The sequence below is a fragment of the Prionailurus viverrinus genome, chromosome A3, assembly GCF_022837055.1.
Source record: "Prionailurus viverrinus isolate Anna chromosome A3, UM_Priviv_1.0, whole genome shotgun sequence".
Taxonomy (NCBI): Eukaryota; Metazoa; Chordata; class Mammalia; order Carnivora; family Felidae; genus Prionailurus; species Prionailurus viverrinus.
The window spans coordinates 882,846-898,152 of NC_062563.1; the positions used below are offsets into that span (position 1 = coordinate 882,846).

A 15,307-nucleotide genomic window follows, 5' to 3' on the forward strand; every position below is an offset into this window, starting at 1 on the left:
TCTGGGCGCGCCCAGGACTAACTGTGCTCTCCTCATTTCCAGTAAAGGCAGACCGTGCAGAGAGTCCCTGTGTGGATGCTGCCCTGGACACTCTAGGTACCGCGGGCGTGTCGCACGGACCGACCATTGCTGCACGGCTGTACTCCACCTCCTCTCCCGCTCCAAACACTGCTTATTAGAGGTTCTAGATGAGTGAGGGCGAGGCTGGCACCCCGCCCCGGCCCCCCAGGCCCCAATTCTGATTGGCAACTCGGCCTCCATGGCCCCTCGCGGCGGAGCCCCGGGCCCCCTCTGATTCCAAATGACGGCCGGTGACGGTGCTGGCTGCTGGCGGCACAGATGCTTTTGTCCCCAAGCCAAACGATGCCCTGCTCCAAGCAGGAGGTGGGGGGGCGGGGGGCCGGCCAGGGCTCTGAGGCCAGGAAGGGCGCCGGTGGTTTCCGGGGTCCTCACCGCTCTCCGGTGAGCCTTCCCTCCGGGGCTCGCAATCTAGCACCTCTACTATGCACCGAGGGTGGCCACTCCTCCCCGGCCGCCTCACCTGCGGGAGGCATCTCCGTCCTGTGTGTGCGGGCTCCCCGTGGCCCTGACACACCAGACGCGCCGGAAAGCCAGAGGCCACGGCCCCCCCCTTCCCCCTACAGGCCTGGTTTTGGGCGGACCGGAAACGGCCCCCTGCCCCGTGGGCTCCTTGTCCGCACCTTTACTCTCCGTCCACTGTCTGCTGTGGGTGTGTGGAAGCGTCTGTCCTGCTTGCTCCGGGTCCCCACCCCCGCCCCGTCCCCCTCCCGCCTGCCCCCCTCCCCGGCCAGAGCAGCACGCAGCCCCACGGCGTGTGGGCAGCTGCACTCGCCTGTCATCTTGTGCATGTGGCGGTGCTGGCCCTGGGCGCACGGGTGTCGAGCGGCGGGCGTGGGGAGGGGCTGTGCAGCAGGACCAGGGGCAGGGGCATGCTTGCCCACCTGCATCTCTGCATGCCTCGAGTCCCCACCGGAGGCGGCGCTTGGGGGACACTCGCAGCTCCGGGACCGGAGGCGTTGGGCCCCGGCAGAAGCTGACCCGCTCGTCCAGAGCTTGTGTCCGGGGGGCTTCTGGCCACAGGCTGGGCCCTCGGGTAAGGGGCCGTGGTCAGGCTGCTGGGGGGACCAGACGGCCAGTCCAGGAGCCCAGGCCAAGCTCAGCCTCACGGATGCCCCGTCATCGTTCGCACTTTCCCTGGGCATCCGTGGTCGAGCGTGGGCGGGAGGTCCTCCCCGCGGATGCTGGCTCCCTCCCCGCTGAGCTGGGCCCCGGCTGTGCAGACCCAAGCGTGGCCGATGTCGGTGCGGGCCTCCTCCCCTCCCCCTCCCCTCCCCCGGGTATTTAGGGGTTTCGCTGTGGGCAGCAGGCAGGGGAGGAGAAGGCTGGGGCTTGGCTGTCTCCCCCAGACCCTCCGGAACCTGCTCCCCTTGTCCCGTGTGAATGCCAGAGCACTGGTGCCAGGAGAGGACCGCCCTTGCACACACACGGCGGTCTCGTCCAGGGGTCTCTCCGCCGGAGCAGGTGGCCAGAGCCCCAGCCCGCGTTGGTTTGCTTCTGTCCTTGGCTTGTGAGGTTATTAAGGCAGCCCTTCCCTCGACCCCTGCTGCAGCAGGGGCTGCGTGGACACCTGGACGTGGGGCGGGGCCGGGGGGCCGGGTGCTGCACACACTGAGCTGTGCAGTCTGGGCACCCACATGGCGGCCTCTTGCGGCAGAGCGTCCCTCACCAGTCTGCACATTCCGAGAGCTGGGACAGCAAGGCCTTCCTGTGGCTCTGTCCTCGAGACGGCTGCGTGGGGCCCCAGCTCCGGGGGCTCAGCGGGGCCGTTGCTTCGTACGGTCTCCCTGGACCAGCTGTTGATCTCCGTTGGGAAGGAGGAGGTCGTCTGTGCGGAGGGCCGCACGGTGCCTGGATTCCGGCGTCCCTCGCACCCGTCTGGCCTTCTTGGCCTTGTGCTGGGCACAGCCGTTACGGGCTCGGGCCAGTGTCCTGAGCCAGCAGATGCTGCTCCACCCGAGTGGGATCCACACCGCAGCTCAACTTCTAGCTCTTATGGGCTCCTTTCTTCCCTTTTTCCCTGTCCTGGGGAGACCTGCTCACTAGCAGACGGGTGATCTCAGCTGCTCGGGAGGTGGGAGGGGATGCTGTGTCCAGGCTGGGTAGACCAGGCCACTGGCCGTCTCTTCTCCGTGGCCAGTCATGTCTGCGCCGTCTCAGGGACCTGTCTCGGCTGTGGGTTCTGGTTGGGGCCGATGGGGGTGGCTGACCCAGGGAGCCACAGGGGTCTGGTGATGTCTGAATGGTGAGCAGGTGATGGTGGCTTCCCGGTGACAGCAGAGGCCCCCGTCGGGCCCCGGGAGCAGCGCAGGGCTTTGCTCAGAGGCTGTTCTAGAAAGTTCTGTGGCTCCTTGCATGTGCTGGGTGTGAGCAGGTTCACAGTTCACAAGAGCCATGCTCTTCCACAGTGGAAACTCCAGTGGGAGGAAGCCAGGGGCCAACTGGTCCCTGGGCCTGACCTGCCCCCGGACCACAGTGATCCACTCCTGTCTCATGGCTGCTGCCCAGAGGGTATCAGACCCAACTGCACAGGGAGGCCCGAGGACCCCTGGCTGGCCACGGTGGCCCCTCCCTGTGGCACGTCCCTTCCACCCCCTGGAAGAGTGGGCGTTCAGTTCCCAGATGCATCCTGTATGTGGGGACGGGAGCCTGTGCTGGCCCTGGTGCCGGGGAGAGGGGACGAGCCTCACAGGACACCCCGGCCCCCTCCACGCTTCCATGCTTCCTGCTCCTGCTCCAAACCTTTCTCCAGGTGGCTCCTGGGGTTTGGCAGAGGGGGTTTTGGCAGCTGTGGACCTCACCCCCCCCAGACCCTGGGGCAGTTACAGGGTATGGAGGGGTAGGCAGGGAAACCAGAGAAGGTTGCCAGGGAAAAGCCACACCCACGGGGCATTTGGGGGCCCTCGTGCCACAGAGTGTCGCCGTGGAGTTGGAGACCTGGCAGGACAGTGTGGAGAAGGCCCAGCACCTTTCCCTAGCAGCCAAAGTGATTTAAGAGTCCACTGCCCCCCGCCCCCCGGCCATGCCGAGCACTGAGGGGCCCTAGGGCCGCCCGTGTGTGCACGTGTCGGCGTGGGCTGTGAGCGGACGTTGGGGTGTGAGTGTCCTTTGCACAGTGACTTCTCTTGCTGTCTTTCTGTGTGTCCGCCCCTGTCGGTCCTCGTGGGAGCAGTCAGAAGGTCAGTTTGAAAGACCGTGTCTTCTCCAGCCCCCGAGGCGTGGCCGCCAAGGGGAAGGGGTCCCCTCAGGCCCAGACCGTCCGCCGGTCACCCAGTGCTGACCAGAGTCTGGAGGACAGTCCCAGCAAGGTGCCGAAGAGCTGGAGCTTCGGGGACCGCAGCCGGGCACGCCAGGCCTTCCGGATCAAGGGCGCCGCGTCCCGACAGAACTCAGAAGGTGGGTCAGGCCACCGTCTGCCTGCACTCTCGCTGTCCCCCGAGCACCACCCAGGGCCCCGGAGCCCCTTTGAGCAGCGACTCTCCTCAACTCTTTCTTCTGAGGTGCAACTCCCGTAATGTAAGGTCAGCCACATCACAGTGAGCACTTTGGTGGCAGTACACTCAGCTTTCATTCCAGCACGTTCTTTGGCTCGGAGCAGACCTGCACCTGTAAGGGCCCCTCCCAGCCCCGGCCACTGCCAGGCTGCTGCTGCCCATGTGCCTTGGCCTCCTCTGCACTTTTCACACAAGCGAGTCACGTGCTGTGTGCTTGCACGCCCGTGCGGGGCCACAAATCGGCTTCATGCCTGTTCGTGGCTGGACGGTCTTCCATGGTTTCTGTCCACTTTGAAGCCGTCCTGTGAGCCGCTCGGCTGAGGGGAGCAGGTGGGCTGGAAGGTGGCTTCCCGGGGAATCGGGGCACTGCGCGGGGGAGGGGGCGGCCCCTCTGTCCTCGGTGCAGCTCCGCCCCTCACGGGCCGCGTCTCGCCCCCGCCCAGAAGCGAGCCTCCCCGGGGAGGACGCCGCGGAGGACAACAAGAGCTGTAACTGCGAGTTTGTGACCGAAGATCTGACCCCAGGCCTCAAAGTCAGCATCCGGGCCGTGTGGTGAGGGACTCAGCTTCCGCTCTCCCTGGGGTGCGGGCCCTCTGGGGGCTGGCGTGGGGGCGTGTGCTCTGGTGAGACGCCTGTGCCTCGTGGCTCCCGTGGCCCCTCATGCCACGGCTGTCACCTACCCGTCCCGGGTGCAGAGCACGGAGGCCACCGGGGGGGGGGGGGGAACAAGGGTCGTCTGCACCCCGGGGCCCCGGAGTGGCCCGTGTACACAGAGGGTGGGTGACCGGCCCGGATGATCGTGGCGTCGGCCGGTGCCTGTTCTTGGAGGTGCTGGGGGTGCGCGGGGCTCACGGCTGCCCCCACCCCAGCGTGATGCGCTTCCTGGTGTCCAAGCGGAAGTTCAAAGAGAGCTTGCGGCCATACGACGTCATGGACGTGATCGAGCAGTACTCGGCCGGCCACCTGGACATGCTGTCCCGCATCAAGAACCTGCAGTCCAGGCAAGAGCCCCCCCCCCCCCCCCCCTGCCCGCCAGCCCTGGGGCGTGGAGGCCGGGTCCTTCTGGGCCACAGCCGGGGTGGCTCCGGAGGCCGGGGTGGCTCCGGCAGGGTGGCGTCCCTCAGGGGCCAGCACGGGGGGGTGGGGGGGGCGACGTGGGGGTCCTCGTGCCGCCCCAGAGGGGGGGTGGCGGACAGGGCTGTGGGGACGCGGTGGTCGGCCCTGCCTGCCGCCGCCTCCGGGCCCTTCCTCTCGGGCCCCACGCCGGCCCTCCGTGGGCCTTCTGCACACCCTCGTGTGGTCTGTCTGTTGTAACCTTTCCGTTGTCTCTCCCTTCTCGCCCTCCTGCCCCCGCTCTGGTGGGCGAGCGTGTACGTGTGTGTGCATTCACATGCACGTGTGCGCGTGCGTGTATCGTGTGAACGCACACACGCGCGTGCACGGGTGTGGGCGCCTGCGGCCACGGTACAGGTGCACGTGTGTGCACACGTTATGCATGCGTGTGGCGTGTGCATGTGCCTCTGTGTGTGCTGTGGGTCCACGCATGTACGTGTGCACCCGTGCACACCGGTGTGCGTGCGTGTTGGGGGTGAGGGTGGTTGTCTCGAGAGGGGGAGCCGTGGGGTTTTGTGAGCCCCGCCGGGAGCTGCTGCTTATTCCAGGACAGGGGCTCGTCCACCCCCGTCCCTCACGGGCGGCCCCCTGCGTTCCAGGACACGTGTGAGGGGTTGGCCTCAGCAGGGCACGTACACGCGTGTCCACGGACCCGGGCGCACAGCCGAGCACAGGCGCGGACACATGCACACACGTGTGTGTGGTGTAAGGAGCCCACGCGGCTGTTGCCGTGGTCTCTCCGGAAGTGAGTCACACGCTTCCGCCAGCAAGAGCCCCGCCCCTGCCCGTGGTCCCTCAGACTCCACCGGTCTGCCCCGGCCACCTGGGTCCTGGCTGCAGCAGGGTCCGGACGGTCAGGGGACAGTCGTAGGGCTCAGCCAGCTCCCCGGGCCCTGGCGGTAGTGAAGTCCTCGTCCTGGGGAGGTCAGTGTGCCCCTCCCGCACCTGGACGCCAGGGAAGGGTCTCTCCGGGCCTTAAGCTGCTCCCGTCGGGTGGGTAGCGGGGGGTACCCTGTCCTCCACACGGCTGAGGCTGCGTGGTCAGCTGCTCACCGTCCCCCACCGCCCCCGGGCAGCAGCTAGACCTGTGCCGTGCACGTGGGCATATGTGAGGTGCGAGTGTGTGCGTGTGCAGTTATGCACATGCAAGCAAACGTGTGCCTGTGCAGCGTGCGTGCAAGCTGAGGCGTGCAGAGTGTGGACGTGCACGTGCACAGGGGCGTGTGAGACAGGGTATTGCAGCGGCTCGGCCGCTGGGCCTGTTCCCATGTCTCTCTCACCGAGGCTGATTTTGTTAACCAGGCTCCTCTGTCCTACCCGCCCCCCTCCCCCTTCTGACCGGAAGAACAAAGCACATGGGCCGCCCCAAGGAGCTGGGACACCTGCCCCTCACTGGCAGGGCCCCACCGTGGTTCGCCGGCACCCTCGGCGCCGTGCCCCGGCTGCGGTGGCTCCGGCGCACACACCTGCTGGCCCTGGCAGGCCTGGGGCCAGCCACGTGGTTGCGGGCCCCCCTAGTTCTGGGCTCGCTCGGGCACCTCCCAGGTTAGGTGAGCGCCTTCCGCGCTGTTTCACGATGCATTTGGTGGTGTCTCTTTTCTTGTTCACTCGCCAGGATAGATATGATTGTGGGCCCCCCACCCCCTTCAACTCCCCGGCACAATGAAGTACCCAGCAAAGGACCCGCGGCCCCTCCGAGAGAGTCACCCCAGTACTCACCTAGGTCAGGACGCCAGCCCTTCCCGCCTTGTGTCTGTGGAACGGCCAGCCCCCTTCGCTCCAGGCCACATGACGGCAGCACCTGGCCTGTATCCCGACGGGACATCGGGGAGGCGGGGGGGCTGCTCCTGGCGGGGGTGGGGGTGGCTGTGTCAGGGTCCCGGGGAAGCTTCCCGTGGGGGGCTCCTTTCCACGGACATCCCAAGTGACGTCTAGCCTGGGCGGGGGCCCCCCAGCTGGCGGTTTCCTTCCCACCCCAGCCCCCCTGCCCCTTCCCCCTGCGCCCTCCCTGCAGCAGGGCTCACCTGGGCTGCCTCGCGGATCTGAGGAGCGCCTGTTGCTTCTCCCGCCTTGGAGCCACCCGGGTAGAGTAGTAAGGAAGCCCCCCCCCCCCAGGCACCCAGCACTTGGCTGGGTGCCAAGGGGACGCGTGACAGTTCACTGCGTCATCTCCAGTGCGCAGAATAGTATGGAAGCCGGTCCCGGCTGATGGGCGGAGTGGAAGGTGAGGGCACAGTTAGGTGGGGAGTTCAACAGAAGCAGCTGTTCCAGTGACGAGTTCAAACTTCGGTACCTTTCTGCCTCCTTGGGACAGATGGTGGCCGTAACCTGTGGCCCTTGGGCAGGGCTGCTCAGCTGAGGGACAGCGGAGCCCCCAGGGCAGAGAGGAGGGCCAGGGCAGATATGCCCTGGCCTGCTGGCAGCTCAGGGGCAAAGGGCCCAGGAGCATCCCGGAGGCCAGCAGGGACACTGCCACGTGGATCCAGGCTGGCCCCTGGAGGGACTGGTGTGTTTGACCCGTCCTCCCCGCGTGCCAGTGTTTCTGCACGTGAGGCTGAGGGTCAGCATGCTGGACCTCTCAGCCTGGTGGCTCTTCCGTCAGAAAGGGGTCCCTGACGAAGGAGGCCTGACACCAGGGCAGCCTCTGACAGTGTTTGCTGGTCCGCTGCTCTGCCCGTCCTCTCCCGCCTTGAGACGCCAGCCCGTCCTGGGCCATGGTGCAGGGGCAGGGGTGGGCATCCAGAGCCGTGAGCTGGGAAGGTTCTGTAGCCCTCGGAACTGCCCGGGCCTCCGGACCGGCTGCAGCCAGAGGACACGCAGATTCTCACAGAGAAGGGGCCGGAGACACAGCGTGGGCACGTGGGGGTTTAGCCTGACCCCTCAGCCGGAGGCCAGGGGGAGGGAGGGCACAGGCCCCTTAGAGGCCCCTCCCCCAAACCCCGGCAGCGTCAGCTCCAGGCTCCCAGGGGGGGACCGGCCAGGCAGGTGGCCCGTCATGTGGCAGGGGTGAAGGCGCTGAGCACCTGTGCCTGGACTGTGTGGACACTTGGAAACACCAGGGAACCCTCCTCCCTCTCCACTGGCGGTCTGCTTGGAGCCCGAGGGTCCCCCCGCTGCCCCCCCGCCCTTCCCGTGCATGAGTCGAGCATGAAGTTCAGACAGAGCATGAGGCTGTACTGTGGCTGACGCAAGCCTGAACCCCTCTTCTGCTTCGTGCAACGGAAAGAGAACAATCCCCCCGAGCCCTGCTCCCCATTCAGAGGCAGACAGAGCAGCCTGTGGGTGAGGAAGGAGGCCGAGACGTGGCCCCGGCCAGCTCACGTGGCCTCCTGCACTCCGAGACCTGAGGAGTGTGCCTCGTGCTGGAGGCTCCCGACCGCCCGGCGGGGATGCCGTTTGCCGGGCCGGTAGGAGGGCTGACCCAGCGGCTTGCGCACAGCCCGGGCCTTTGTTCCCGCGGGAGCCCCCGCGTACCTGTGGGTCTTGGCTCAGTGTCAGGAGCCCACACTGCAGCGGTGGCCCCTTCCGAGCCTGTCGGTGGCCCATCCCGTTCGGCCGGGGATCGTACCGATGTCCTCCTCCCAGATGGAAACCTTCCACCTCCGGCTGCCGTTCGGGACCCATGGCCTCCTTCGAGTTGAGCTCAGCCGCGCTGTCCGTCCCACACGCGCGAGCACACGCGCACACACACACGTGCACACGCCCAGCGAGCACACAGACTGGTTGGCAGTGGCTCTGTCTGCCCCCACCCCGTGTTGTGCGTTGGCGGTTTCCTGTGTTGGTCTGTGTCCCTCCCTGTCCGGTGTGCATGGAGCCGCGGCCCTCATCATCTGCTTCTGTTCCTGCCGCAGACGTGGAGCTCCGCCCTCCCCAGGCCGCCCCCCGCCCCCCCCCCCCCCCCCCCCCCCCGGGTTGGGCTGACTGAGGTCACATTTAGAGGAGTAAAGCTCAGGGGAGGGGGCGGGGCACGGGGGGCAGGGCAGCTGAGGGGTGAGCGGTCTGATCCCTCTCCACTTTACTCCTCGTTAATGTGCCGCCCGCCGGAACGCAGTGGGTGGGAGCAGGCCCCTCAGGCTCAGAGAGCAGGGCGAGACCAGGTGCCCCACGTCTACCTGCCCTGGCGCCCTGCTGCCCACCCCCCCCGCCCCACGCCCCGGGCGGCTCCGGGCCCAGCCCGGAGCCTGGATCTGGGGGCCCGTGGCCTGGCCCGGGAGGAAAGGGCCACGGGCCCCGGCGCACCCACCCGAGCTCATGCTGGGGGGTGGGGTCTCTTCCCGGCAGAGTGGACCAGATCGTGGGGCGGGGCCCGGCGATCACAGACAAGGACCGCACCAAGGGCCCGGCCGAGGCCGAGTTGCCCGAGGACCCCAGCATGATGGGCCGGCTGGGGAAGGTGGAGAAGCAGGTAGGAGGGTCCCCCCAGCCCAAGGTGGGGGGCGGGGGGGGGGACGGGGGAGGCCACGGCCCTTCCTTCCCTCTGGACGGTTCGCTCCAAGGGGTGGACCCACGGTGGACAGCAAGGCGGCCCAGAGGCCACACAGGCTGGCGGGTGGGGTCGGGGGCAGAGCCCCTCGAGCGTTTGCTTCTGCGCCCACGCGGGGGAGGGTGCCCGCCCGCCTCCCGGCAGCTCCAGGCCTGGTCCAGCGGCCCCTGTTTCAGGTGTTGTCCATGGAGAAGAAGCTGGACTTTCTGGTGAACATCTACATGCAGCGCATGGGCATCCCCCCGACGGAGACGGAGGCGTACTTCGGGGCCAAGGAGCCCGAGCCGGCGCCGCCCTACCACAGCCCCGAGGACAGCCGCGAGCACGGGGACAGGAACGGCTGCATCATCAAGCTGATCCGTTCCGCCAGCTCCACGGGCCAGAAGAACTTCTCGGCGCCCCCTGCCCAGTGTCCGCCCTCCACCTCGTGGCAGCAGCAGTGCCACCCGCGCCAGGGCCACGGCACCTCCCCTGTGGGCGACCACGGCTCGCTGGTGCGCATCCCGCCCCCGCCCGCCCACGAGCGCTCGCTGTCCGCCTGCAGCGGGGGCAACAGGGCCAGCACGGAGTTCCTGCGGCACGAGGCCGCCCTGCGGGACAGTGACACGTCTATCTCCATCCCGTCCGTGGACCACGAGGAGCTGGAACGTTCCTTCAGCGGCTTCAGCATCTCCCAGTCCAAGGAGAACCTGGACGGCCTCCACAGCTGCTACGCGGCCGCGGCGCCCTGCGCCACAGTCAGACCCTACATCGCGGAGGGCGAGTCGGACACGGACTCGGACCTGTGCACCCCGTGCGGGCCCCCGCCGCGCTCCGCCACCGGGGAGGGCCCTTTCGGCGACGTGGGCTGGGCCGGGCCGCGGAAGTGAGGCCGCCTGCCCGCCTCCCCCCGACTCTGGCTTTCCAGGTCTGCAGACGGGACGCTCCTCAGCGACGTGGGCGGGGGCGCCTTGGTCTCGAGAAGTGAAGCCTGGCAGAAGTTATTTCTTAACAAGGGGCCGCCAGGCCGGCCGTGCCCTCTCTGCAGACCGCTGGCTGGGGTGTGAGCAGGGGTGATGGCAGAGGACAGACCCCTGGCGGGAGGGAAGAGGCGTGCGGTCGAGGAGCAGGGCCCGGTGAGGGTGGCAGCGAGGGGCAGGATCGATGGCCTCGAGGCCCGTGGGGCAGGAGCTTGGGCTGAAGGACGCACTGTTGCCCCGTGGGCGTGGCTTGGTCTTGTCCCTCTGTCCCCGCAAGGCTGGCACAACGACGCCTTCTCTCCTCCAGGGAGCTGCTGGCCTGCAGAGGAGGGGGTGAGACCTCAGGGCCTCCCAGCCTCGGCTCCTGTGGGGAGGGGCCTGCTCCACAGGCTTCTGGAACGGGGCCGTTGCGGGGGGCTCTTGCAGCCACCGGAGACCTGGGGATGGGCACCCCCATGTGCTGCAGGCCACGGCCAGCACCGGATAGAGCCCCGTGTGCAGGGAGCATGCTGGGTGGTTGCGGGCTGGTGTTTCTAGGCCTCAGGGCCAGGTAGGTCGTGGTGAGCAGGTTCACGTGCTGTCTTTCCCTGGGGGCCCTGCCTCACTGCTCCCCCACTGGTGCCTCAACAGGACCCAGGGCAGGACGATGCCATAACTCCTGGGGAAAGCCTTCAAAGCCCCCGAGAGGTTGGGGGGCCCCCTCCCCCCGTGGAGCTGAAGCAGCCCTGTCCTGTAGGGTGCCTCCTTCGTCCCCGCTGCGGCTGACCGTCCGCCCACCCGCTCTGCACTGACTGGTCCCTTGGCTGTGACTTCTTGGTATCCTGGGAGTCAAGGATGACCCTCTCCAGGCTGAGCCTCAGGGAGCAGGGGCCCTTGTCTCCTGTGGTTGGCACCTTGGCGCCAGGAACAGCAGCTCTGAGCCAGTCTCAGCAGTCTGTGGGGTGGGAGGCATCTGGCATTTGGAAGCGCAGCCTGGGCACCTGGCTATCTCTGCGGCAGTGACCCCTGCGTGTGGTCGGGCTGGACGCGGGCAAGCCCACTGTGGAGTGACTTCCCCCCAAACACTAGGTCCTGGGGGAGCTTTGTCATGACTCGGACCAGAAGTGGTTGGCGAGAGAGTCTGCCTTTGTCCTCGGAGGAGGGCTTGGAAAACAGTATCTGAGGGTCATGTGCCCCGGGCACGAGGTCCAGGTGCTCAGAGCTCTTTAGGGAGTAATGTCTCTTGACCGGGCAGGGGCCGTTGCTATGGGCTCTGTGCCTGCCCCCTCCCCTTGCCAGGACACCCCGGGTCCCACCATAGGCGCCTCTTGCTGGCCGGGCAGCAGGTGGCTGTGCTGGGTCTGTGTTTGCCCACAGCGGAGGGCGGAGGGCGGAGGGCGGAGGGCGGAGGGCGGAGGGCACAGGCTCAGAGGTGGAAACCGCTGTTGCTGTCAGGGCCCAGCCTCCGGGAGGGGAAGGTGTGGAAGTTGCCACGGGGCCCGGGAAGCAGCGCTTCTGGGGCTGTGCTGGCTCCCTCATGCTGAGGACCGTCCTTCTCCAGGGCTGTGTTTCTCTGGCCTCGGGCCTCAGGGTGGTGGGAAAAGTCCCTGCCCGTGCAGACGCCGCGGGCCTTGGTGTGGCCTGTGCGGAGTGGCCCGGGGAAGGTGCCTCTCCCATCGCCATCTCCCTCTGGGCTGAGCCCCCTTCGCCCTCCCGGCACGGGGGAGGGGGGTTCCAGCTGCAGACCGCCAGGCAGGGCAGGAGCGGGCGGCCCCTGAGCCTGGCAAGGCCGGGTCAGATCTTGAGGCCCTGTGAGGGTTAGAGACTGTCGCCAGTGACAGACCCGCCTTGTTGGGTCTCGGCCATCGAGGACTCCACGCCCTGGGTGGAGGCGCCTGTTGTCCCGAGAGAAAGGTTGCTGTCCCGTCCCACATGCTCCCTGTGTTGTGTGCCCCTGCAGACGGGAGGAGCTGGCCTCAGACGTGCTCCCTGTCTACAGAGCCGCTGCACAGGGGGAGGGGTCTCTCAGGCCGCAGCAGGAGGGGTCTCAGGCATGTTCCACGTCCGCAGGGGGGACGAGAGGCCTCCTGCCTGAGATCTCTGGCCCCTCCGAAGGGAAGAGGCACCCAGCTCTGGGGGATGGTTTAGGGGCTCGGCTTTGGGAGATGATGTCATAGAGGCCCCCTCTCGGGACGCCCGGACCGAGGCCCGGGCGGTGCCTGTCCCTCATGGCACCCACCTCCTGCCCCGGGGTCCCACCCTCAGAGAAGCATAGCAGGAAAAGGCTGGAGGCATCCGCAGGGAGCTTGAGCCCTTGGTTGGGCGTGTGCGTGATGGGAGTACGGAGCCTGCCGGTCACCCTTGGCACATGTGGCAAAGGTTTCCTAAGACAAGGGCACTTGTTAGGCCAGAGTATGTGCCCCCACCAGCCCACGGCCCTGTGCTCATGTACACGCTTGCGTACGTGCAGCACACACACATACACAAGCACACCCACGGGGATGTAACTTGGCACACACATGCTCACATGCACGCACACACTCATGTGCACACACGCTCGTGCACACGTACACATGTGCAGCCCACCCACACATGCACACAATGCGCGCACACACGGGCTCACTCATACACACACTTACAAGCTCACACGTGCACACGCGCGCACACACACACACAAACTTCACACGCACACGGTCACCCACACATGCTCACACACACTCATACACACAAGCTCACACGTGCATACGTGTGCACACACACAACTTCACACGCACATGCTCACCCACACACGCTCACGTGCACGTGTGCACATTCGCACACAAGCTCACACATGCACGCTCACCCATACATACTCGCACATGCACACGTCCACGTGCATGCACTCTCACACGCTTGCCCAGTGTGCGTGCACGCCGCATTTCTGACCTTGGTGGCCCTTTGTCTGACCTCTCTCTCTGGATCTGTCTGCTTTACGCCCTGAGAAGCTAACAACTTTGAGTGGCAGGTGGCCGGCGGTCCCGGGCTCCTGGGCAGCTCTGGCAGAGGGGCCACCAGGGCCCGTCAGGGGCCCACGCGCCTCACGTCAGCCGGCCCGGCGGCTGTCCAGAGCCTCCGTTCGGCCGGATGCCGCGACGTGACTTGGGCTGGGCTGGGGAGGCCCGGATGTCCGGTTGTAACCCTGGGGCCCTGACCGGCTCCCTCTGCCCTCCCTGGCCACACGGGCGTCACCCTGTCCCTCACCGGCACCCTCTGGCCCAACATCTCCTGCCTGCCCACGTGAACTCATGAGCCATGGCCTCGCTGGGCCTCCCTGGAGGATGGAGGGGCCCTGGCCAGGTGGCAGAGGCCTCCCTCGGCCTGCCCGCCTGGCCCCTTGTACGGGAGGGCGCTCCCCTCGTCGGGGGCGCTTGCCTCAAGCCCGTTTGGAGGCTGGAAAGGTGCCTGCGCTCTGGGACCCCACACTGCAAAGGGTGCTCTGTAGAAGCCCATCTGGTTAGAGCGGGAACTGCCCTGTGGCTGCCCCTGGTCCCCGAGCACACGAACCAGCCAGGTGGGGCAGCATCGTGAGCTAACCTTGTCCCTTGTTCTAGGCTCACGGATTCAGCACGTTAACACGGGAGAGAAGCGGGGGGGAGGGGGGCGCCCTCTCTTCTGCTGGCCCTCACATTCAGGGGGCGCCCCATAACACAGGTGCCCCTGCCTCTGCTGTTTGTGGATGGAACTCGGCCCTGAGACCGTTCTAGATGCTTCCTGAAGCCCAGAGGTGTGGAGGGCTCCTGGGAGGCCTTTGTAGAAATGCTGACTCTTTGTATCTATTTCGTATTCACCCCGAACTGTAAATAGTGTACAGACCGTGGTGCAGGCGTTTGTTTGCCTCTGACGTCATGCTGCGAGACCAGAGTGACGACAGTGTCCCCGCCCTCTGATGTCACAAGCCCTTGAAATAAACACGGTGTGCAGAGGGGCAGTTTGACAGCCCTTGGGGGGCTTGGGGACATCTTGCACCCGAGCAGGGTGGCTGGGTTCCGAGCAGCAGGACGGCTCTGTGCCCCTGGTGCCCCTCCCCCCACCCCATGCTCACCGGCTCCGAGGCAGACGCTCCCTTCCCCGACTGACTTGCTGTCTTGCGTGGTCTTCCACTGCCTCCGGTGGCGGTGTGGACAGACCTGCCCTCTGTGACCCCGGAGCCGGTCCTCAGGCCACCTGCTTGGATGTACCAATGCTGGGGGAGGGGCGGGAGGGCTGGGTAGGGCCCAGAAGTAATGGGCTACCTGCTTCTAGCACCCAGGGGAGCCTGTGTGGCTGCTCCCGGGGGCAGGCTCTGCTGGGCCCTTGCTGAGCACTAAGTAGGAGAGACGACCAGGGAGGGCTTCCCGTAGGACGTGGTGTGGTGGGATTAGGGGCTTGCACCTCTCCTCTCTCCAGGGGACCTGGGAACACCAGCTGCCGAGGCCGGGACGCTGCATAGCCCCCAGAGCGTGCACGAGCAGGGGCCACGGGTCACGGGATATGCCATCTTGTGGGGGTGGGGGCTGACCGCAGACGCCAGGAGGAGACGTTGGAGGGAGAGAGGCTTTAGCAAACAGGGTAGAGACAGCACGGAAGAGACACTCCCTGGAAGGGGAGACCCTCTGTCAACCTCTCCAAGGCACCTGTGGGACCGGAGGAGCCGGCTGACCTCTCGTCTTGGACCCCTGCGTGGTGTCCCTGGCTGGCAGAGGACGCCAGGGAGACCCTCAGGACCGGCAGGTCAGGTGCTGGGGGAGGGGGCCCCGAGAGGGGCGGCCCACACGGCCGGCCCTCCCCCGCCACACCACACGCCCAACTCTGGCTGGGTTTCATAATGTTGTTGCCTTAATGCACGTTGACGGAAATTCACCGAGGTCGCCCCATGCCCCCCGGCGTCTGCCGGGCACCGACACAGGACCCCGCCTCCTCCTCCCCGCCGGCTCCGCAGGTGGACGCAGAGCGGACGGCGGACCCGGCGCCAGCCTCACGTCCGCCGGGCCCTTCCGTGCCCCGTCCCGCGCCCGGCGCCCCGTTCGCCGCCCCGCAGCCCTTGTCCGCGCCGCTGCCTTGGCTGTCTGCACTTTGTTCTTGCTCCAAAGAATACTCATAATGCCTTCAGTACTGCCGTGTACTTTCCACCACTCGTACGCGCCCCTGTACCATTGCCACCGGCCTTTCTTCTCGTGAATGTG

General features: G+C 66.9%; 1 protein-coding gene across 4 annotated transcripts in view; it reads left to right on the forward strand.

Annotated features, from left to right (window-relative positions):
• The window catches only part of KCNQ2 (potassium voltage-gated channel subfamily Q member 2), a 51,394-nt gene extending 38,708 nt beyond the window's left edge, over positions 1-12,686 (forward strand). The window contains exons 11-16 of one of the 4 annotated variants that reach the window (XM_047854500.1): positions 3,251-3,474; positions 4,016-4,124; positions 4,442-4,573; positions 6,301-6,408; positions 8,967-9,090; positions 9,345-12,686. In XM_047854500.1, the coding sequence (XP_047710456.1) occupies positions 3,251-3,474; positions 4,016-4,124; positions 4,442-4,573; positions 6,301-6,408; positions 8,967-9,090; positions 9,345-10,037 (1,390 nt within the window). In that variant the 3' untranslated portion in view covers positions 10,038-12,686. Of the gene's footprint in view, positions 1-3,250; positions 3,475-4,015; positions 4,153-4,441; positions 4,580-6,300; positions 6,409-8,858; positions 9,091-9,344 lie in introns of those variants that run through there. The other 3 variants (XM_047854502.1, XM_047854501.1, XM_047854499.1) reach the window with 3 other exon arrangements.
• Positions 12,687-15,307: the final 2,621 nt, after the last annotated feature.